Raw genomic sequence first — 25,213 nt, 5'->3', positions numbered from 1 at the left:
TGAACTCTGTGCAGTTACTGATCGATTTATAATCCTCACATCCTTCCAGAGTCCCTTGCGTATAGTAGGCCCACACTAAGATTGGGATTAAAGAAAATACCAGAAGCCATGGGAACCAACTGTGTTCAGAGAGGCTGTTCTCTTCCCCATCACAAAGCACTTGAGAAAATTAATTCCTATAATACAGTAAAATCTCTTTAAACGCTGTAGTTATCATGATTCTGGGGTAATTATGTAGAAATTTGTCCTTTTTGTGTGTTTGTTGTTGTTTTTTGTCTGTAAGACACAGACTAAAGTTTCCGTTGTTTGAGTTTAGATGAGATGAGTTACAGGAAACATGAAATGTGATGCACTGTGACTATTTTTTCTTGAGTGATCTTTCTTTAACAGAAGCAGACCTGGGAAGATTTGTCGCAAGATAGCAGTATACTAATAGGTAGAAACAGAAATGACTATGAAAACCAGATGTTTTGTCTGGGCCTGTCTTCAGAAACAGGATTTCAGTGTTGGCATATATCATTTTTCTCTTGTTTACCCACACTGATTAAAGGGCATTTATCTAGTGGTGTGCTCAATTGCTGTGTGCGGGACTCATTTGCATGCTCTTAACATCCTGGTTTCTACACAACATGATATTTCTGTTGGCAATTTAAGTTTATTACTTCAGAAATTGTCATATTGGAAGTCCAAGATGTGAGCGATATTTATTTTTATTTAAAATTACTAGGGGGATTTGTCAGACAATACCTAGTTTCCTGACATTGGCAAGAGGCTTTACAGAGTTTCCCCCTGATTTTCGAGGACATATTTGTATTACACATACATCTTAACTTGTTATTATTGTAGGATTTTATTTGCTTTAATTTAGAAAATTCCAGGCTTACTGTATTTTGTCTTTACAGGACTCTAAGCTCCTCTCCTTTGAAAATATCCGAAAGATCTTATTTGTGGTTCTGATCCTAGACTGATTTGGTTTGTTTTAGAATCCAGACCATAGAAAATGAAGGGAAAGAGAGAATTGATGATACAGTTTTCATTTTATTCTGTTTTAATACTGTGCAGCCTAACTTATGTCCTGGTACATTTTTCCCACAGGTTCACATCCAGCTTTCCGAGTGGCACCGTGCAATTTTTCTCCCACAGGCCTGGCTCGCATATATGACTCGTGCTTATCATGCCATTTTACAGGTAATGAAACCACGGGGTGGCTTGCTCTAGGGTGTGTCTCTTAAGGTTTACTACAAATACGTTATTTAGTGTAAGAGCACTTAGAAAAATAGCACTATCAAAAAGGCAACGGTTATTTTTGCTCATAAAAGAATGTGAGGCATGCATATATAACTGCACTTAAATTTTAAGTGTGATGCCCACCCCCCGCCAGATGTGTGTTCCATCCAGAGCTGCCTCTTGAGCGCTCCTCTCCGATGTCCTGCTGCTCTGTGAACGCCTCTCATTGTCCCAGATATCCGCGGTGGCTGTCCCACAGCACCTCAATTTGAGCGTGTCCCACACTGAGCTCATCATTTCATCCTGTACCTGCGCCCTCTCGAGCTGGACTTGCTTTTACATCTCCAGCTTCGTTTCTTAACCCTTCCCCTGAATTTTCGGCCTTGCTCAATTTCTTTGTTTTCCCAAACTCAGCATGTCTTCCCTACCTCTTGGCTTTTACCTACACTGTTCCTTCTGTTGCAGGCACTGCCGTTCCCTCTCTGCCTATTCAAGGCTGGTTTTGCAGCTTTTCCCTTTTTCTCAATTCCAGGAATAAGTTTCACTTTGTATTTATAGTTGTCATAGTCGTGAAAGGGGCACGTGTTGGAATGGCAAATTTCTACTTGTTTTTTTTACATGGTTTTATCTGTGTGCCTTCCCTCTCTGTGTGCCTCCTTAGAACCCATGCTTCCCTTTTCAAAGCCCTTATCACCCTAGTTATATGTCTGGGGCCTCCCTCCAGTTGGCTCTGTTCCTTAAAGCCAGAAGCTGTGTTTTCCTCTCTGTTGCGTCTCTAGAACCTGACATGTGTCTAAAACATAGTTAGTGCTCACTAAATAAATGAATTACGCTCAATTTGACTTCTTTTATTCCAGTAATATTATAAGTTATAGCTTGTGAGTTTTTAAAATTAGAAATAATTTTTAATCAGTTTGGGAATATATGAACATTTAATTGCATAAGGAAAAAACTACTAACTCAATCCTTTTTCCTAGCTTAAAATTCTCTGTTAAGGATGATAGAAAAAATCTAAATTACTTAAGTAATTTATGACCCAAAATAAGATTTTCATGAAGGCTTAGGAAATGAGGTGTTATGGTTAAAGGTAACAGCTGTCCTAAAGGATAGAGGTGGGACCGGAGGAATGACTAAGCATCTCAGCATTGATGTTCTCAAATTAAAACCTTGCTACAACATATTCATTCTAGAATTTATCTTCAGAGATTCTGGTTCACTGGAACTGAATAGGAGATCAGGAATCTCCATGTTTACCAAGCTGCCAGGTGCTTTTAATTCAGTCTGTCAACCCTACTCTGAACAACAGTGTTTTAGATGGTTCCCCAAACTAAACTGGAATCTGCATTTTAAAGACATTCCCTTGGAACCATTGTACCCTTTTGCTTGGCCTACACACTTTTTTATCCTCAGCAGCATCTGGCCACTTTGTTTTGAGTAGATGCATAAGTGAATGAATGAATTACCCCTACACACCCTTAACCAATTATAGTTTTTATTCAAAAGTGAGATTGCTTATCAGAGTATGCACTTTTTCGCACACTCATTTTTCCCTTTGTAAGTTTGCAGTGTTTTCCTTCACCAAACATTTATGGAACGTACTTTACTGGCCAGGTCCTGTGCCGGGTGTGTGGGATAGAAAGAGGAATAAAGCACTCCTTCCTCTCAGTGAGCTCCCAGTCCAGTGCAGGAGACTAACGTGTCCACTAGCAATGCCAGTACAAATCTTTGATGCTTTAATAGAGGATGTACTCCAGTATAGGCACCTGGAGCTGGCAAGAACAACTCCTCCTGCAGCATGTACTGAGAATTTTATTTAGCTCTTAGCATAAAGAAGGTGAAATTCAGTAGGATTATGGTATAACATGCAGATGACAAGCAACTTATTAAAAAAAAACCCTCGGTGGTTTCTTTTTTATAACAAGAGCTACCATTTATTAAATAACTAGTGTCTGTCCAACATTTAATGTATAGTATTTCAGTTCATCTTTACAGAAGCTCTTTGAAGTGGATGTTGGCAGCCTCATGTAGAATGGGATTATAGATGGGGAAGCAGGGTTAGCTAGGAAAGCAAAGCAAACTGCACAAAATCTAACAGTCAGTAAATGAGAGAACTGGAACTTAACCTGGATTTGTCTGATTCCAGAGCCTCAGCCTTGGCCACGGCATCATGCATTTTCCCTAACACCGTCATTAGTTGTTATAAATAATGCAAATTGGTTTAATATTTTAGAGGACAGATCAATTTATGAAAAGCCAGCTGAGTATTTTTAGTAACACAGGTCAATTATTCTGCTTTTCTACTGTTGTAGGTGATAGTGTGTATCTTTATTTATTTATCACTTAAAATCTCTTTCCTTTGGGTTTCTAATAAGCCTAGTTCCATTGAGAATTGGGGATTAAGAGGTGAAACTCAAAGTAGGGACTATAATAAAATTTTCAGTATTATTTGAAAAGTACAGCAGTGCTTTCTAGGCTATCACTATTATTTGAAAGTATGCTGATGCATTTTAACTGTTCAACAAGTCTTTTTAAATGAGCCCACACACTTAAACAGAATTTGTGGGATCTTAGAAGAATTAGAGGAACTGCCAAACTCCTCATCTATATCAAGAATTTCCATCCTGGAGGATAACTCTTCGTTCAGTACAGGAGGTATAGTTACTTCCATCTGGTGTTAGACATATTTCGTAGCATTAGACTAGAGAATCATTTAGAGGAGCCATGTTTTATTCAATAAGCCTGGGAGATACGCTAAAAGGTGCATTCTACATTATTTCCCAGAGGTTGACTATAATGTGAATGTTTGCAATTTGAATGCTTCTAGTGGCTTTTGCTAGGCGTCAGCTTCCAGCCTTATCTAATTTTTCCACAAGAACGTCGGATTTTGAATTGTAAGCATATCAAAGTGGTTGACATGGGGAGGTATTTGGATTTCTTCCCATGAAGTTGAAAAATGCAGATACGAGTTGATAGACAGTTCCAAGTCCATTTTGGTAAAGTGCCCTCTACAGGTCGGCTTTACCTTACTGCCCTTGTGAGATGCTGAGGAGGTTAAGGTCTCCAGCCTTTGGTTAAAGGGCCCTTAGGGACTCTGAATATGACCTCCGACAGGACAGAGGAGTTAAAACAGGTTGACTGCAGATACTTGTTTCCTGAGGTGGTCAGCTGGCTGCACAATAATCTGAAATCAAAACCGGTCAGGAATTGTGATCCCTAGTAGATTACTCTTTGACCATTTGTAAAGGTTGTTTGTTTGTTTGTCTTTAATGTGCAGGTTTAGAGTTAGGTAAAATTTGCTCACTGTAACCAGCAAGCTTGTGGTTACCTAGGCTGAAGATTTTTTTTTACAAAGGAAGAAGAATAGATAAATTAATAATTGGAATCTACAGGCAATCCAAAAAACTCGGTTCAGGACTTCCCTGGTGGCACAGTGGTTAAGAATCCGCCCGCCAATGCAGGGCACATGGTTTGAGCCCTGGCCCGGGAAGATCCCGCATGCCGCGGGGCAACTAAGCCCGTGTGCTACAACTACTGAGCCTGCTCTCTAGAGCCTGTGAGCACAATTACTGAAGCCTGCATGCCTAGAGCCCTTGCTCTGCAGCAAGAGAAGCCACTGCAATGAGAAGCCCACTCACTGCAACAAAGAGTAGCCCCTGCTCGCCACAACTAGAGAAAACCTGTGCGCAGCAACGAAGACCCAACACAGCCAAAGATAAATAAATAAATAACTATTTTTAAAAAAAATCTCATTTCAACCTTTTCTCTCCCAGTGAGTGTCCCCACCCTACCCCCTTTCTTAACCACAGCTGTTAACCAGAACCAGAGGTAACTGAGTTAAATGCCATTGGATCTCTGTTATCAGTAGGTGAAGAATTGGATGCAAAGTAGATCTGAATAAATAGCCTAACAGGGACTGGGTAGAAGGAATTAGAGACCTTTCAGAAGAGGAGATTGAGAAGAACCGAGACTCTTGAGAAAGAAAAAATGAGAAATTTACTTAGTCACTATAGAATAGTTGTACTGGTTTATGGCTACAGGAGAGATCAGAAAAGTAGGCCTTCTGAAGAGGCTGCACATATACTGGCCTTTTTGTGTTTTGCTTATTTCTGAACAGATTTTTAACCTTTTAATTTCTTATTTGTCTTTTTTTTGGAAAGCATTATGGAAAGTAAATGTTTTAGGAGGAAAGAGGTATGATTTAAGAAGCATAACAAACAGAAGGCAATAAGCATGATTTTCTATCTTGCCTACCCTCTTGGGAGGCTGCTATCAATATTAAATATTAATATCAGTATCTTGCCAGTTTGATCACCTCTGATACCTTGCTCCAAGAGACAGAGGGAGAATGAAAGGGTCAGGATTCTATCATCGAAAACACGGAGATGGGGATGAACGTGATTGAAGTAAATAGAAACTATGAAGGATGTGAACAGAATGCCCATCAGATCTCAGAGTGCCTGAACTGGTGAGCCCCAGGGCACTGTGTGCTGGAGGTTGTGCAAAATACAGGGACTCCTTAGATGGATAAAACCATCCTTGTACTCTTCAGTGAGCTTACAGGCTAGCAACTGAGAGTATATGAGAGAAATACAAGGGCATGCAACCTTATAGTCTGGATATTACATTTTGGGGAACGTTTTACTCTTTGAGAGTGTACAGATTAAAAATATGAATTATTTCAAGAAGGATTTAGATATATTCGTGAGAGAATAGATTATAAGAAGATAATAAGGAGAGTTTGTTTTTGACAGCAAACCTGGTAATGGTAGCAGTTATTTGGTACCAGTCACTGCACTAAATAGACACTTTTCCACATTCTTTTATGTGATGCTCTAATACCATGAGTTAGGTGTTTGCTATAGTTTACAAATGGAAATTGAAGCTTAGAGAGGTGAAGTAACTTGCCCAGACTTACACAGCAAGTAAGTGGAAATGACATTAGGTCAGGACATCCTGATTCCAGAGCCCACATCCTTAACCTAAAGCTATATTGCTTCCCTCTCTAGAATATATAGAGAGTTTAATTTTTCTTCTGTAGAGCACACCTTAGATCTCTAAAATCAATTAGAAAAAGGCAACCAATAGAAAAATGGACAGAATAGGAAACCCAAATAGTCATTAAACATCTGGAAAGATGCTCAATCTCAGTAAACAGTAAAATGAAAATTAAAACCATAATGGGCCCCATTTTACACCTCCCAAAATGGTAAAAATTTAAAAGCCTGGTAATTTCAAATGCTGGTGAGGATGTGAAGCAGCCATAACTCTTATTTACCGCTAGTGAGAGTGTGAGCCGCACGACCACTTCTGAAAATGGTTTGGTATTACTCAGTAATGCAATATGCAATCTGAGTTCTTGTTCAGTTCAGGGTATATCAATAAACCAGAATTTCAATTACATTTAAATAATGTAATTGGTGATGGAGTAGAGGGGAAAGCATCTGGTCAAAATAATCCTGAGTATAAAAAAATAGAACAGATAATAAATATTTGAAGGCATTGCCCTTAAAGGGATGATGATATTAGCTATATTTTTATTGCATGGTACAGGTTGAGAATTATATCTATAAGTTTAGTCAAGAAATAGAAATGTAATGTGCATCTGTTTGAGAATAACTTTTGTTATACATTACCTAAATCTTAAGTGTTATATACTTCCTACTCATTTCTACCATTCTGTTAGAATACTGGTACCCAGACCCCAATCTTGGTATCATGTCAGTTGAAATTGTCAGCTGCTGACACAGGCAGATTTTTACAATATAGGGGATTTGTTGATTAGGACCTATGGACTTCAAATCTGCTTTTAATAGATATCCCCAAATGAAGTGCTCTGCACTAAATTTGCCAAACATACAACTTCTCCAGGATATACTTATTTGGTGAATGTGGAAATCCCTGAGCAGTGATATAATTCTCTCTCCTCACACATCCTCTGTCAAAATCTGATATCTTATCAGGAACACCTAAGGCCAATTGGGAAAGGATTATTACCTAAGTGTTTTCCAAAGAAATTTTAAGATAATTTTGGCCATAGAGTTTGCATGCTGATTGATGCTGTGCTTTTTGCAGGGGAGGATAGGAGAGCTGGAGTTGCAGTTAAAACATGGAAAAGAAGGACCGGAGGAGGTGCAATACAAAAAAAGCACAGCCTGGCTCTGGTAAGGGGATGGCTTTCTGTGCTCATTATTTGTTACGGGAAATGAACTGTGAGGGAGAAGGTGACCACTTTAAAGGCTTTAATGTTGGAATTTTAACCTCTGTATGAGCCTGAAGGGCAAAGGGCTGAAGATGTGATAGGTGTATTTTCTATTTCCTCCCCAGATCAAAGAAGGAGCACTTTACTCATGGTTTTTAAATATTTTTATTGTTTTCTAAAGCAGTGTGGAAATGGTTTGTTTTTCCCTTTTTCCCTATAATTGATTATTTTATATGCTTTTGAATGAAAATTGCGTTTTTCCCACTCATTTAGTCAAGGAATACCCTTCCACTCCCCTGCTCCTCCCTCCCCAAGACATCTTCATTATTAGGAGCAATTTTACCATGTCAAGGCTTTAATTTCTTTGGCAGATGTCCCCCAGTGAATTCCCACTATATTATCTAGAAATGTGTAAGTGCTGGCACATTAAAAGCAATTTAAATTGTTACATGGGTTGTGATGAATACCTTGTCAGATTAATGTTGCAGCAGCCTAAATCTAAGTAAAGTGCCCAGAATCTAAATAGCTTTTCCTGTAGCCACAGGTTTCTTTAATATAAAAATCTGTTCAAAGGTTACTTTGTTTCAGTTTTTTATTTACTAACAATTGGCATATGTAGAAAAGCAGAAGCTGTGTGTGTGTGTGCGCGTGCGCACATGTACACATGTACGGTTAACTAATTCTATTCTAAGTTACATTTCCTAGATTCATTTAAAAAATAGCAATGCAGTTTAAAACGTTATGACATTGGATTTAAGATTAGAGATTAAGAATTTGGATTTCACTTCCTATTTTCCTTTACACATAGTTTTAATTTCATCTTCTGAAAATGATAATTTGGGGAGTGGTCTGTTAGCAATACTCTTCCAAATATACATGGTGACATATGGAATGGAGGATGTGAGAGAGAGATAGAAGTCAAGGATAACTCCAAGATTTTGACTGTGAATAACTAAAAGTATGGAGTTCCCATTTACTAAGATGGGGAAAACTATAGAAAAGCAGGTCTGTCTAGGGTAGAAATCAGGTTTGAGACTTGCTAAGCCTGAGATACCTAATTAGATCTGCACTTTGGAGATATCAAGTAGGTTGTTGACTATGAGTCTAGAGGTCAGGGGTAAGGTCAGGGCTGGTTATATAAATTTGGGAATCATCATCACATTGACTGCATTTAAAATCACAATGCTGGATGAGATCATCTGGGGAATGAGTAAAGACAGAGAAAAGGTCAGAGGAGTGAGCCCTGGAGCACTTCAACATTTAGAAATGGGGGACATGATGAGGGAGCCAGTAAAGCAGATGGAAGATTAGTGTTGTAGGAAGAAAACCAAGAGAGAATGGAATCGTAAAAGCCACCTTAAAAGCAGAAGGAAGAAAGTGTTTCAAGAAAGGAGCAACCGATTGTGTCAGATGCTGCTCTGAGACTACAAAAGATGGAGACTGAGAGCTGAGCATTAGATTTGGCCTCTTGAAAGTCACTGGTGACCATGAAGGAGCTGTTTTGTAGGAACAAAAGCCAAATTATAGAAGGGTCTAGAGAGTGGAAAGAGATAAACTGGAGTCATAAGCATAAACTACTCTTCTAAATGAGTTCTGATGTGTGAGAAGCAGTGGAATGGGGCAGTAGCTGGAGGGCTTCTTTTTTTAAGATGGTAGATATTATAGTGTGTTCACAAGCTAAGGGGAGTAATACAAGTGGAGAAGGAAAAATTGGTGATGCAGCAGAGAGAAGGGAGGGTAGGTAAGAGGAGGGAACTAACGGAGGGTGTGGCTCTACCTAGAAGTACAGGCAAGTCATCATCTGTCAATATTTCACGTTGACCAGTAAAAGAATACACTGAATGCACTATACTCCATTTAGGAAGAATACGTTTTAGAGAAATTTACTATCAAATGGTTTTATAAAGTACAAGTTTAAGGAGCAGTTTGCAACTATCTGAAAAACTTGGCTCTTAAGAATGACTCATTCTCAAAGAGTGCTGAATAGCTAAGAATTTATTATATTTCAAATGCAAATACAGTTATATTTGCAAAACTTCTATGATAGTTATAAAAACTTTGAATTTATGAAACTCAAAATGTACAGTGAACATGTTATGATATCATCTTTGGAATATAAATTTGGCAATGATTGTTTTTCACTTTATCTCAAGACTCTTATATGAAAAAAACTGTGAATATTTTAATTGAACATACCTTCCTTTAAATCCACAAATGTAAGTATTTTCTTTTAGTTCAATTTTATAACCAACATTTGTTTTTTTATTGAGGTATGATTGACGTATAACATTATATCAGTTTCACGTATACCATAGCAAACATTTTAAATTTTATTTTCCATACATACATAGTGAAGATTCTATTATCTACAATTTGAAAGCAGTAAATTGCTGTTTTGGTGAGCTCTTGTGCAGAAAAGAGAGAATGTTTTAGTCAGTTCAGGTTGCTATAACAAAAATACCATAGACCAGATGGCTTAAACGACAGAATTTATTTCCTACAGTTATGGAGGCTGGGAAACCCTTGATCAAGGTGACAGCAGACCTGGTTCTGGTGCGGGCCTGCTTCCTAAGTTTGCAGATGGCTGCCTTCTCCTTGTAGCTTCACATGGCAGAGAGCAGAGAGAAAGCAAGCTCTCTGGTCTCTCTTCTCTCTTCTTTTAAGGACACTAATCGCATTCATGAGGGCCCCACCCTCATGACCTCCCAAAGGCCCCACCTCCAAATACCATACATTGAGAGTTAAGATTTCAACATGTGAATTTGGGGCAGCAGGACACAAACATTCAGTCCATCACAGAGAATAATATAAAGGACACTTGTATACCCAGCACTCAGTTTAAGAGATGACACCATGAAAACACTGCCTATACATTAGTTGCATTCACCTCCTTCCCTGCCTCTACTAAGTAACCTAAGGACTAGGAATATGAAACTGTCTTGGAAATGAAGCCCTTATTACAGTTCTTTCACCTTACACTAAAATTCACCTTACACTAAAATTCTACATGGAAGTTTTAAGATCTGGAGTCATTGCCAGAGGTTCTTATTAATTGATGAATAAGCAAAAAGATTGGTTTCTTGCTCTACTATAAACTCTCATACCTATTTTCTGTCTGTATCACAGGGTTCGAGACATGTTGACTGATGAGGTCACCAAAGCAGCTGCAAAGTAAGATCCATTTATTCTCTTACCAGGAATTTTCTATAAATAGTTTTCTTCCTCACAGGTACGAACAGTTTCTCCTTTTCTGGCATTTCATTACTTTAAGGATTTAAAGGACTTTTCAGTTATTTTTTAAAAAGTCAGTTGTTATCCTTTCTCATATTCAGTTAATTCTTACTACATGTCTTTCTGTGAAAATACGGAGGAACCAGTGCAGGCACATAACTTTACATCAGAGTAGTGCCCATGCTGTACACCTAACAAAATGCCCTGTGCTTTGGCTTAGATTTAAAGGATTGTGATTTAGTACAGGGGAGAAAAAATCTTTGCTAATGTGAATTATGTCTATTTTACAAACAGATGATTAAATCTCAACTGTGAACCGGTAAATAATTTAAGGTAGTACCTCCTTTTTTTCTCCTGGTGTTATTGGGCCCAGGTTAGCTAAAAATTGAATTTTTTAATACTAAAAACTAATGTGAAAACCCAGTAAAAAAGCAATTTCCATCATATCATTATGGTTGTTTTAACAAAAATAACTTGAGTGTTGCTACCTTGAGGCTTTTTATTTATCTTAAGCCAACTCTTTCTAAGAAAATTATACCTTAGTGAACTTGCTTGAGCAGTCTCTTCAGGTCCCTTGGTTAGCAAGCTGCCTAATTGTTCCTGGTAGTAAGTTACATGTCAGTTACATACACTTCTCCTTTTCACTATTAGCCTTAGCTTGCTGCTGTTTGACTTCCTTTCTTCTTATTCACCAAATAATATAGATATCTTTGACCCAGAGAATTTCATACGTATTGAAAGTCTATATTATCTAGAAATATTTAACTACAGTTTATTTTTCTCATGTCCTAGAACCTTCTGTAGCTACATAGATTTTGCCTAAAAAACAAAACCCAAAAAACACCATCTACCTTAGAATTCGCTTTCCACCAGCAATTTCTTAAGCAGGTACTTCGCTCCAAAACCTGATCTCAATACCTGATCACTACTCAGCCTCATGTCTTCTGAATATAGTGGTAATCCTCCCCTACACTCAATTCCGTGGGAGGCAATGGGAAATATCTGTTGACAAAATGAAAACTAAAGTACAGAGAGGCATTGATAGGGACTCCTTTGTGTCTGTTTACCTAGTTTGGTGAATTGCAGACACAGTGGGAGAGCACTCAGCTGCTTATTGGAGGGGAGGAGGTGCTGGGATGGGGGGCTGCCTTTGGCCTTTACCTTTCATAGTTTGTTCTATTATGTAGTCTACTTAGTTCCTGTTAAAAACAGTGCTCTGACACTTGCAACAAAAGCTCAAATGCTGAAGAAACTAGCAGCTTTCTATTAAAACAAACTGTAATTTTGCCTCTCCAGTAGTTTTGGCAGATTCCATTCTAAAATTTTAGTTCACCAAGACTTTAATCTTAGATTTGCAAAGCATCATTTCATGACTAATACCCAAAAAGAGTGTGTTCACATTCTCAGTGGTATGGAGTAAAAATAATTTATGTTCTCATGGTGTTACCTTTTCATCAAAAATTTCCCAGTATTTTATAGACCTTATCTTATTAAAGCAATCCTGACAATACTAGGCACGACAGCAAGTGAGCAGGAGATAGTTAAGGTCCAGAGGCTGAGAGATTAATGATAGAGTGGAAGAAAAAAATCAGTCTGCTGCCTTCTCTTTACTTTTTCCCACTGACTTGCTCCAATCATGTGAGGACCGCATCACCATCTCCTGCCAGCTTAGCCTTCTATTCCTTGGACCATGGCTGCCACAGGCTACTTTGGGCCAATGTAGGGCTTATTTTGTTCTGAGGCATAAATTAAATGTAGGAAGTAAGACACTAGTCACAACATTAGACTGATTTGCTCATTTGAGAGCATTTTTAAAAGCATCAGGGATAGGACTAAGGGAGAATCAGAACACAGATAAAACCTGATGATTGATGTAAATTTATTTTCATTGTTAATAATTAAATAGATCTGAACCTGAAGATAAAAATCCCCAAAGGCTTGGGTCACTTTACTAATATGTAATGTAATACTTTGTCCCTAAGAAAGCATCATGGTAGCTCATCCTTCCTTGAGCTTTTTAATTAGGTTAATGGCATCTGTTTGTTTCAAAGGACAATTTAATTAAAATGTCAGTGGTGTTGCCTAGATAAATACTGCACTGATGCTGACATGTTATTATGCAAATTAATCACTGCTGCTTAACTGGTAGGGGATAGTTATGTAATCAACAAGGTGAAGAGTTTTTGCTGAACCTATTCTAGAGTTTCACCTGGCCAGTTCCTCCTTGAATTTGTCTCACTGTGTATGTATGGAGTGTCTTCTCTCCATAACTCACTGCAAGGCAAGTGGGGAATGAAGAGATGTTCAAGAGCTAGTCACCGGTGGGAGGGAGATGCAAGAAGGAGGAGCTATGGGGATACATGTATATGTATAGCTGATTCACTTTGTTATAAAGCAGAAACTAGCATTGTAAAGCAATTATACTCCAATAAAGATGTTAAAAAAAAAAAAAAAAGAGAGCTAGTCACCACCGTACCTTTATGAAATGTGTAACTTGGCCTAAGCATGCATTGTGACTGTGAGCTAGTTTTTCCTATTCAAAGATTAATGTCCAAATATGCATTTAGTCTGCATCCAAAGGTCTAATTACCAGTGACTTTAAATACATTTTACCCCATTTTACAAGAACAATACATGCTCAGGAATGTCAAGACCAGAGAAACTTTTGAAATACAGTGATTTGGGGTACTGTTTTAAAACTGAGGCTAAATTTTCTTTCAGAATTTCAGGGTTAAAAAGACACTTTTTATGTCATCTTGACTAATATTCTTGTTTTAAAAGATTTTGATACCCAATTTCTGGTGACCATCTAAGAATTTCTCCAGGGTGATAAATTCACTGAGAATTTAAAACTTTTTAAAATCTTACTTCAGGGATTCGTGACCATTTTGTAGCAGAGCAGGCTTCAAGGTATTCTCAGTTAAAGGAAAGGGAGAATATTAAAATAAAGGATTTTTTTTTTTTTTTTTTTTTTTTTTTTTTTGCGGTACGCGGGCCTCTCACTGTTGTGGCCTCTCCCATTGCGGAGCACAGGCTCCGGACGCGCAGGCTCAGCGGCCATGGCTCATGGGCCCAGCCGCTCCGCAGCATGTGGGATCCTCCCGGACTGGGGCACGAACCCGTGTCCCCTGCATCAGCAGGCGGACCCTCAACCACTGCGCCACCAAAAAAACGATAAATAAAGGGTTTAATTTTGATTTTGTTAAATGATTTTCTGGCTAGGGCACCCGGGCATGCCCACATCTTGCCTTGCTTCCTAGGATTTTAATGTTAGCTATAGGAGTTCCCAGTAATCCTCACTGCAAAACTGCTTCAACCTCAAGGCTTCCTTTCTGTTTTCTCCCCCTGCCCCATCCCTCAGTGTAAATGTTGTTGTCTTATCAATGTATGATAGGCCTCATGGAGGAATGATCTAAGAAGAGATGAACAAAATGGTCAAGAGTGCAGAGCAAGCCTTCACTGAGCTTAATCACCCGAGAGTAGGAGAGAGAAGGAAGGAAGGAATGGATGGATTGATAGAACTTGATAATGGCAAGTCCTGAGTTCCATTCTTACCAAATGGAAACAAAAATGCAAGAACACAGGTGTATACTAACCTTTTGATACTCACTAACTCACATGTTCAGTCATGACTGTGGCCTAGGGCTGGAGACACTAGGCTTGCATGGGGAGCAGGGCTGGAAATCTTCCTCATCCCGCCCATCTGCTCTATTCCTGCACCAGGGTAAGCAAGGGAGTAGTTCTTGGATGTACACACTGATTAAAGTTCAGGTCTCAAGTCCAGGTTTGGGGAAGGATTCTCTGCATTTCTGGGAACCCACAATCGTAGAACTCCCTGAGAACTGAACTATCCGATGGTAAGGGTGCTGTGTTGTCTGAGTTCTGTTACGATGAAGTCCGCAAGCCAAGAGCATCTCATCAGTGTCCCACTGGGGATTTTATTCTATAGGCTTACTTTGGAATTATGGAATAATACTAAATGTACATTTTCCAGTGGTAAGTGTATTTAAAAGATTGTTTTCTTGATACCAAATTCATAAGTCAAACTTAAGATTTTATTGCCAATATTAGAAAACTACCATTTGAGTGATATAAAAAGACAACTCTCTATGCAAATAGCCTAAAAGCAAGCTTTTTTTGCATCTTATCTAGGGTTTCTGAATTATGTTACAGACTGACTTTAAGGTTGCTGGCTTTGGCATATTAAGAGAAAGAAGGGGAAAATGATAATGACGGAGGAAAGCCGCCAGCGTGTCCAGTTGCTGTTAAAGTATGCCATCTGAAGTGGTTCACTAGAAGCTGATTCCACACACCAGTGCTTTAGAAAAGCCAGGGGCCAGTTGCATTCTGCTGGGCTTATTCACACAACTGTCCTTCGCCGTGTTTCCAAAACAAATCAGTACATTTTTATATTGGCCAAAGATGACACCGAAGAAGATGGCTTGGGAAATGTAAGGTCTAATGATGAAATAAAAATTTTAGGAAGAAGAAGCTTAGATGTATGAGCTTATTAGATTTTTTAGGTTACCCAAAGCATAATGACCATACATTTATAAGAAGAATTAAAAATCAGCACTAGTGTCAGAAGGAGGAAAGAAGCTGCTGCCATCAGGGAACCAACAGACCTGTGTTTACAAGGCTCTGTGAAGGGATGGAAGTGCTTTTGACCTCATCTGCCCTCCCTATAATAGCACCTTCTCTTCTCCCGGTTAATGCCCCCAAATCCTCTCTTGGAATTTTTTTCTTTTTAAACAGAGACAGCCCAGTGGTCAAAGGCAACGCGCTGTTGGCCTTAAGCAGCCTTGCTGTTGTCGTTTCCAAACATGAAGCCAGCCTCTCCTCAGACTCTGAGGGTGTCCTGGAGGTGAGTTAAGGGTGATTAGAACCAGTTGACCTTTGGTTGTGTAACGTGTGAAAAGTGAGACTTCTCCTAAAGCCTGGCCCTGAATTTAGGAGGTTACAGTCATTGGCTGTGCTACCCTATGCATCTTTATACCGTAAGCTTAAGTGTCCTCTAAAACACTTTTCGTTGCTGCTTTTCTGTTTTGCTTTCTCCATCACAGTTAAGTGGTCATTTCCATTTGAAGGTACCAATTTTATGCAACAGGGCTTGTCTTTTTGTGATTACATCGTGGTAACCAATCTTAGGAGGTTAACTAGGCTTACTGAAAGTGAACAATGATGTCAAAAAAATGATAAATAAGCAGTGTTTACTGACTGAAAAAAATTGCACTTTGCATTTTAATTGTAGATGTCAGTGACAAAGTGCCTATTCATTTTTTGCAAGGCATTTATTTCTTAATTAAACATGTGGCAAGCTGGCCAATATTCATTTCCAATGTACTTTTTCAGATAATTCATATCTGTCAAAATAAAAAGGCATGGATTTATTCTTCTTTTAAGCCCCGTTTTCTGGTAGCTATCATTATCTGGAGACAGTATAGTCAAGTGGTTAAAAAACACAGGCTTTGGAGTAGGAGAGTCCTAGATTTAAATCCTAATACTTGCATTTACTAGCTCTCTGGCTTACTGTTGGTAACCTCACCTTTCAGAGCCTATTTCCCCATCTGTAAAATGGGGATAACAGTACTTACCAGATAGGGTTATTGTTAGGATTAAATGAAATAATATATGAAAGGCACAGTGGCTGGTAAATAGTCAGTAATAGTAACTATTATCATCAGCATCATCACTTCTTGCTGCAAAAAATTGGGCTTTATTCAATGCTATTCAGCCTATCTCTGTCCCCACAGAGTGCCCGATGGACCATTTGTATTCTTTTTTCATGGTAGGGTTTTTTGGTGGGTTCTTTTTGGGCAAGAAGCCAACTCTAATTTAAATTAAAAAGGAACTAGAAGAATAAGGAATCTGGAATCCCATGGAATTGAAGGCAAAGCTTAAAAACTGAGTTGGGAGAAGAACAGGAGGCAAGTTGGGGAGTCCACACACAGGTACTGATGAACCATTTCAGCAGACCACCCCTACTGGGATGGATCGGCTATAGTCCTTTACTGTCTTTGCGTCACTCACTTAAGATTCGAAATCCCGTGAGTCCCATGCCTACACCTTCAGCAGGGTAGGATGAGTAGCTTGATTGAGCATTTAACCAAGCTTTAAATCGTGGAGGAGGGAATTCCCCAAAGGGTGCTCTTACCAATAAACAAGAGAATAATGCTGTGTGGCAAAAGCTACAAATGTGTATTACATGTGGGGAAGGGAAGGAGGCCAAGGAGTTATCGCATGAAGGATAAAAATGTAGTTAGTTACCATATGAAAATTTACCTTTAAGCCCAGAATCTTATTTTAATAATGAGAAAGATGAAAATTTTTTAGAGTGGAAATGTTTCATATCTTTGAAAGAGCCGTGGAATCCTTTAGCAGAGGCAACATGCTAGGTAGACCTACGCTCTAAAAAGTAAACATGCTTTCCTAGGATCCCTTCGTTTTGGTGTTCTTTATGTCAGACTACCAGTTGTAAAGGTCATTTGCCCCAGTAACAACTGGAGGTCTAGCTCAGAGTTTGAGCTCCAGGGCCTTCTATTCTTTATTCCCACAACCTTTGTCCTGTGTTGTGGCACATAGTACACAAAACATTGAGAAGCCTCACAAGCCAAAGACGGGGCTTTGCTTTTATTCTTGATAACCTTGCCGTTGGCTATTACTCAATATAAACTCAAGATGTCATTATTTGATTAAAGTTGAAGTTTTCAAACTTCATTCAAATCTGCATTTGACCAACAACTAAAGATCTTAAGAAGAAGGTCTTGTCTGATTCAAGGAATTAATTCCAAGGTTTCTTAACACCGCATCGACCTTTATAGTTTGCACCGTGTGAGTTAATGAATGTTTTTTGACATCCATGGTCATGAATGATTTTTTTTTTCTTTATTTTTTTTGGCTGTGTCAGGTCTTAGTTGTGGGGCATGGGCTCTTCGTTGTGGCGTGTGGGCTTTTTCTCTCTCTAGTTGTGTCGCGTGGGCTCCAGAGCATGTAGGCTCTGTAGTTTGCGGCACGTGGGCCCTCTCGTTGAGGCGCGCGAGCTCAGTAGTTGTCACGCACACAGACTTAGTTGCCCCGCTGCATGTGGGATCTTAGTTCCCCGACCAGGGATCGAACCCGTGTCCCCTGCATTGGAAGGCGGATTCTTTACTGTTGGACCACCGGGGAAGTCCCTCATGAATGATTTTTTTTTTTTTTTTTTTTTTAAACCAAGTTCTCTTTTTACTGAGCTGGGTTTTGTTGTTGTCATTGTTTTGTTTTTTGCATTCTCTTTCCTCTTCTTTTCCAAACGGAAGATCATTTATGTTTTCTTACTTACTTGGCTAGGCAAATGTGATGATTCTTCAGTGATAAGTATAGTGATAGTAAGCAGAAATGCTAGAGATGGTAAAAACGTTTTGTCAGCTGCTTTATTGAAATGACAAGTCAGAAATGAGAAAGTTTGAGTTGGTTTTTCTGCACGTCTCTCCCTTTAACTACCATGTTACCCTCACTGAACACGGGAGAGCTCTAAGGAGCTCCCAGATCTGTTCTGTTTTGCAGCCCTCATCCTCTCACATCTGCTAAGTCTTGTATGAAAGGTAAGTCTTATTCACATTGGGGCACAGGTGAGGATGTGTATTTGTCAAATACCTATTTACTTCATGCAGTCCTGGCAGGTGAAGTTTAGTTTTTAATAACAGCACTTCATTCTTTCATACAGAAGGAGGTTGTACCCTGGTTCTAGAAATAAAGTTTAGGTTTTTTCTTTTTTCCCATTATCATTTCATGTTTCCCTTCATCTGCAGGTTCAACCTAATTTCCTTTCAATGGAAGTGTGGGTTTCCATGGTGTTTGATACTCTTCTGGTCATTGTCGATAGCCATTACCAGCCCAGAGGACAACTTTTCTCCTGGTTTTATTATGTAAGTTCGAGAAATAAAAAATGGTTAGAAAACTCAAGCGTTGATTCTTATATCAGTTGTTCATGTGAAATCCATAATATAGTGTAAGTCTTAGCCTTAGCTATATATTAGATATAAGTCTCCACCTTGGCTGTACATTAGAGTCACCTGGGGAACTTTATATATACACATATTGAAAAAAGAAATACTGATGTATAGGCCTCACCTCTGATGTAATTGCTTGGGAATGGGTCCTGGGTATCAGCATTTTGGAAGCTTTCTAAGTTATTCTGATGTGTAATCAGAGTCAAGCGCTACAGTTGTAGTAAAATAAACGTTGGCTGAAGACGGAGGACCGTGAGTTTCTGGTCTTAGTGCTTTTCATTGCAGAGTATGTGACCAGGGGAAGTTCAGTTAATCTGTCTGGACCACTGTGTCCTTGTTTATAAAATGAGGTGATTGAGCAATATTAACTACAGTGATTGTAGCCCCAGCTTCACCTCTTATTAGTTTTGTGACGGTTGACCTGACACTTAACCTATCATCTTATTTTCCCTTCCTGTAAAATGAAGGTAAAAATGAATGCTTTGCCAACTTTGTAGAAGATTGTGAGGATCAAATTATATAATCTACAGGAAAATGTTTTGAAAATGTGAAATGCTCTATACATACAAAGTAATATTGTTGATCATAAAAAAGCACCTGTTACTTAGTCATTCTCTTTCTTCATGCTTATATGCTAAGATCTGAAGCAAATTGAAAACACACTTTGTTGGTTTAGGTTTCATTTTCCCTTTATTGGCTGTGCATGCTTTATTTCTGTATCTGCATGGAATTATTTTGGTTCTGCCTTATCACTATCCATTGCTTAGGGAATTATAGGGATCATGGGATAATCAGCTGAGTGGCAGAGGATTACAGTTGATTTGAGTTAAAATATAGCACAAGTCCTGAACTGTTGCTAAGATCACGATTTTAGCCTGAAACTTCATTGCCTTAGGTCTTCCTTGTACAACATTTTGTGTGCCTCTGTCCTCCTGCCCTTAGGAGGACCTGGTATGTATCCATCTGGGGCTTAGGGTCTGGAACTAGGGTTTTTTTTTTACTATACTTGAGGACAAAAAATGACTTACTAGATAACGTAGAATTAAATTGGAAGGTAGATTTTGCTCAAAGAAGTACTTTGTTTACGATGATTTGTTTTCTGTCAGAAGTTTTCTTATTTCTTTAATGATGGATGAAAACCTTGTTAACTTATATGGAGGTCTTTGCAGTAGCTGTCTGGTTCAGATATTCAGCAGGACGGGATATTGTATTAGACTTCTAATAGCGCTGCTTAGTTCTTGCAATCCAATAAGAATAATGCCTTTACTAGCCAGCTCGGGGTTGCCTCTTACCTTTGTGATTCTTGCATTATTATACTTTTTCAAAGCCCTGTTTCAAAAGCTACTTTCTTTATTTCCCTTGTCTTAGCAGCTGGGTCATTTTGAGTAGTATCGTCATTGTAATAGTGCTATATTAACTTAAAGAATCCCTTAGTTCATGTTGCTTTTTATCCTTAAAGTACTAAAGCTTAGAGAGCAAACGAGTATAGAATTAAAAACACTTTTTAATGTGTTTTGACTGCAAGGGACAACACGGCCTTTATGGTGTGTCTGAAAATTTGAAGTGGGTGATACTGAGGAATGATAAATGGTCTTTCTTCCCCACTTGAGACATATTTATAAATTATATAATGTCTGGTGGAGCTCTCTAACACAGGACTCTTGTAGAAACTGTTCACATTCAGCTGCCCTGTCATTTTACTAGGGTTGTTATTCATTTCTTTTCCCATAATTACATATAGGAAAGGAGCATATAGAGCTCTCCGTTTCATTTTGAATAGCTGGTTATTGCTTTGTAACCAGAGGCTTTTAGGATTTCAACTTCCTTTTTAATTAAAAGGAATTAACCCCCTGTAGGAAATAATCCATCTACTGGGAAGCGTTCCCACCAAAAATTTTGGGAGATCTGCCAATAGATCCCTGTGCCAAACTTACACTTATCCCTCTGTAACTAAACTTGAACTGCCCTCACCCTAACCCCTTTTCTTTTCTCTCCCAGAAAACTCCTGGCTTTCTGGACATTTATGATGTGGCTTGGTGGTTTCTGCAAGCTTGGATAGCTTCACTTGGGGTTTCTCATTATATACACATGTAGGCTTTGCAAACACTGATATTGTTTCAGGCTTTATAGTGAGGGAATTCACACCCTTTAAAAGGAGACACTTATAACTTGGTTTTTCAAATTTAAAAGGGTATTATTAGTCAATCGATTGCTTAGTAGCAAATTGTTTTACTAAGAGTAAGAAGGTAACCCGTAGGTAAACACAGAAATAGATTTATTAAAAAAAAATTTATTTTTTGGGTGGCAAGGGTGGATTTAGGAGAAGCTTGCACTGTTGTATAGCGCTTTTGTGATAGGTGTGCGTCCTTCATGTTTTAAACAAAAGGCCAACCCCTTGTTTTCTTTCTTTGGCATGTCCTAGAAATCCTATTCTGGTGAAAACACAGCTAGTGCCATTGCACGTTCTGCGGCCGCCACGGCTTTGTCTCTCCTTGTGCCAGTTTTCATTATCTCTTGCAAAGAGAAGGTTGAGGAAATCCTGAACATGCTGACTGCCAGGTTACCTGGGAAACCAAGTGCTGATGAGTCTCAAGCCGTGCAAATCCACATGGGCCTCGCTTTGGGGATGTTTCTCTCTCGCTTGTGTGAGGAGAAACTCAGGTACAGTTTATTAAAATATTCCTGTTTTTCCTCTTTGCGACTTACGTGGAGGATTTGTCCCTTTCTCTCCCCCCATCCCCGACTCTCTCTCTCTCTCTCAATCTCTCTCTCTGTCACACACACACACACACACACACACATTATATCTGAGCAATTTGTGGTGCTCAACTTTTTGAGATGTGCAGCTTGATCCTTTATCCTTCTTTATGAATGAATTTGTCTCTCTAAAATACCATCACATAGACATTAATGTGTTTTAAGGGTTCCTCTTTTTAAAGTGATTGATTACTTGAAAATCATTTCATGCTTAGATGAAAGCCATGTGTAGTAGACATGAGGAAAGTAATCATATGGTGCTATAAATTTTAAAAAGCTTCTTTTTTTCCCTCTGGTTTATAAGGGTGAAAGTAATTACTTATTCTTTGTTGATATCACTATAAAATGGGAGGAAAAGATCGGGGTACCCCTGTGCCTGAGGGTGCGGGAATCACTGAATCACCTGAGAACTGCATGTACCCAGTTTTAAATATTGCTTTTATCCTGCGCCCTGGCTACATTTTCGTAATCCTTAAAGAGTCTTAATCTCTGCATATTATACTGTGTGCTTTATTCAGTTTGATTGCTCATTTTTAGACTGCTAGCTTTACTCTTGAATGGAGCTAATAGAATATCAAAGACCCAGGTGGAAAATTCCACTAAGTTTTCTGGTGCACGAATCTACTTTAGTTTTGTTGCTCATTATATTTATTCTTTATTTTATTACCGATCTTAGAATTTTATATATCCAGATTGATTGTACTGTGGAACAACACGAGTATTTGGGGATCATGAATATTTAGATGTCACTGATTTGGAATTTCAGCCCCATTTTCCTGCACTGGAAATAGTAGGGATTGTGGGGAGAGGCATTCTGTTCTGATGTTAGCTGTCCTTAAGCTTCCCTAGTTGGCAGAAATTGTCTGTCCAAAAGCAAGAAATGGTGTTGATGTGGGTAAATTGGGTGATATTATGCTATATTTAGATTTCTGTTTGAAACCAGTGGTTAAGTTTACATTTGTAATTTACATAGTTTTGTGCAAACATCCATATGTGAAACCTTTATGAGAACTGCTATTGATCTAGGGAAATACTGTGTTTCAGATGATCATTTTCAGCCCTTGGAAACATCTGTTGGATGATTTGGGAAGATTGGCTTAGTCTTTGTGATCATAAATGAAACATTTCCAGAATATTCATTTTGTTCTATTCACCAGTATTAGTATACACAGGCCTGGTTCTGGACGTGAACAAAAAGCTGCCCTTCGCATGTGAATTGACTGTTACATGTCTTGTGTGTGGGACAGAACACAAAGTATTTTTGTAGACTTAAAACGTGAAAGTGATTTTTTTTTCCCCTTTGCTTCTGTGCTACAAATGGCGGTCTCTTCACCATCTGTGTTCATGTTCTTTCTTCAGTATCTTTTCAAGCTACTTGTTTTACAACTAAAAATGAGCCATGGCAGTTTAATTCCAGGCAACTCATTTCATTCTATCCTGGCTCTGGCTCCCTTCTTCCTTAGTTTAGGAGGAGATGCTGCTGGTTTTAGGGCTTGACAAGCTTACATTTGTGGTTAATTTAATTATGCTACCTGGAGAAACCTATGGTGATTCCCCTAAAGCATCCTTTCTGGTTCCTAGATTGCTTTCCACCCCTATCTACCCTACTTGACTTTGCACCTGCAGGAAACCCTGGGGAAGGACACCAGGAAGCTCTTCCTGAGGCGGACTGCCCACAGAATAACTGCAGATTTTAACTTTGCCATAATGATCCTGTATTTGATAGCATTCTCCTTCTGCCTGGTGTGTTAGTACTGCAGCCATTAATATAATTATTCATGGTTCCCACCTTCCTAATTTCACAGAGCAGAGGAATCTGAAATATTTGCCTTTTAGTACTAATAAATATTTTACTAGATAATGACAGTCTCACCAGATAATGACATTTTTGGAGAAAATTTCTATTTTTCTAAGATTAAAGTAAGTGTTTTGAGGGCTACTAACTCTGAATAATCAATGACATCAAATAAGTAGCCCAAAGTGGCCCCTTAGGAGAATAGGATCAGGACAATATCTTGGTATCAAGAATGAAAAATCACTTTGTAGAAAAGAATTTTGACATTCAATCCATCTTTCTTTTTATTTTATTTTTTTTTTGCTGAGGCTTATGAAAAATCTCCTGAATTTAAATTCCAGTCTAGAATTTATTCAGAAAAGTATATTATTCCAAAGCTTGCTTCTGTCATAACTCCCAGAGGATACTAGTAGGATCTCTTTAGCATTTGTTTAGGATATTTAAGTACATTTTACTCCAGAGAACAACTATCATAGGACTTATTTAGTTAAAGCTATTAAAATTGTGTGTACCTGTGTGCATGTTTTCTCATTGCAAAATGTACTCCTTCACCTCAGGCAAAACCACTATAGTCTTGGTTGGAGAAGATATTATTTAAAGTGTGCTCTGGCTGGCTGGCATTCCTGGGACTGCATTCCACTCAGCATGGTCTGAGGCAGCAGCAGGAGAGCTGACATGTAGGGACCCCTTGATAATAAAGTGTCAGTGATGAAGCCCACAACTCTGCCTGAAAAAACAGACGTAGACCTACCTTTTAAGTTTTATTTTACTCTAAAAGTCATAGTTCTCACCAAGACAATTACAAAAACCACATCAGTTACTGTATAAAGGCAGAAAAATATAGGGCTGGGTTTTACCCCCGTTTAAAAAAAAAAAAATAGAACTGAAAACTTCCATATTTGAGACATGAAATCAGAAGTTATAGTCTTTGCAAGAAAGATTTGGAATGATTATTGATAATATCAGCTTAATGGATTAGTAAATATTCTGAAGAAAATCACCTTAGCATTCCTAGAAATAATTTTTTGGAATTCTGAGCTTTGTTCTTATTTTTCAGTGATTTTAAAATTTGAATGAGCTGAGAAAATGCAAAAGTAGCAGTTTTAGGGTTTATTGGTTTGCAAGTGATTATAATGTACAGAAACCCAATTATTGAATAAATTCTGACTCAGTTTCTCTGTCTACAAAATATATGTGAATCATCAATATTGTTATTTGCTACTTTTATATATTTTTTAAAGAAATGCATTTTCAATAAAACATTGAGAGCAAAATATTACATAGTAAATATTTTGGACAGTTGAATGATTTTAAATAATTCGTTTTTCCCTCTTGGTCTTTACCCAGTGATATATCTGGCCAACAGATGAACCTTCTTCTGATGAAGTCTTTGGATGCCCTGGAAAATTGCTGCTTTGACACTAGTCTTGAATACAAGTATGTTGATTCCATTCCCTCTCTGATACTCAGAGATTGGTTCTTTCTTTGCCATAAATTTTACATTCTATGGTGAAATATTTGTAGGACCCGGTCTTGAATTCCTTTGTGTAGAGATTTCAGTAATAATAAAAAAAATCTGTAATTAAAGCTCACTTGTTCTGAAACCCATGTTTCAGAAATAGGCGGTTTGTTTCCATACAAAGCAACAAATGTCATTTTGTGGCTGTCATTAAGTTAACCATACCTTAGATTCTGTCTTGTACTTTACCATATGAGGCATCTATCTGGGGACTTGTATGTATGACAACCTTTTTAAAATCTGTTGAAAATATTCTTTCAATTTGATTTGACTAAGAGAGTCTTTGACTCATGATTTGGATTTCCCTATGAAATCCAATGTCAGAGGAATCAAAATAGAAACAAGCAGAGGATACACCAGAGGTTCCCCACCTCCTCAATATTAGTAGATCCCTTCTCCCCGCAAACTTCATGCTTTTAAGATATTTTGTCTGTTAAACTAAATATCTTAAGAGTTAATTTATTTTCTCATTCCAGTCATGAAAAACAACAAAAACA

At 38.3% G+C, this 25,213-nt stretch overlaps 1 protein-coding gene across 11 annotated transcripts in view; it reads left to right on the top strand.

The window, feature by feature from the left end:
• FOCAD (focadhesin) overlaps window positions 1–25,213 on the top strand; it is a 322,109-nt gene that overhangs the window by 225,968 nt on the left and 70,928 nt on the right. For all 11 annotated transcript variants that reach the window (XM_022573810.3, XM_089913173.1, XM_089913172.1 and 8 more), the window contains 7 exons: window positions 1,096–1,188; window positions 7,300–7,388; window positions 10,553–10,597; window positions 15,413–15,521; window positions 18,445–18,561; window positions 21,068–21,306; window positions 24,545–24,634. In XM_022573810.3, coding sequence (XP_022429518.2) covers window positions 1,096–1,188; window positions 7,300–7,388; window positions 10,553–10,597; window positions 15,413–15,521; window positions 18,445–18,561; window positions 21,068–21,306; window positions 24,545–24,634 — 782 coding nt within the window. The remainder of the gene's footprint in view (window positions 1–1,095; window positions 1,189–7,299; window positions 7,389–10,552; window positions 10,598–15,412; window positions 15,522–18,444; window positions 18,562–21,067; window positions 21,307–24,544; window positions 24,635–25,213) is intronic.

This window comes from Delphinapterus leucas, chromosome 6, assembly GCF_059928025.1.
Source record: "Delphinapterus leucas isolate spDelLeu-1000000601 "Yukka" chromosome 6, BTC_Dleu_Yukka2, whole genome shotgun sequence".
Classification (NCBI taxonomy): Eukaryota; Metazoa; Chordata; class Mammalia; order Artiodactyla; family Monodontidae; genus Delphinapterus; species Delphinapterus leucas.
Note: the sequence above shows the minus strand (reverse complement) of the source record. Positions and strands in the feature narration are given on the sequence as shown.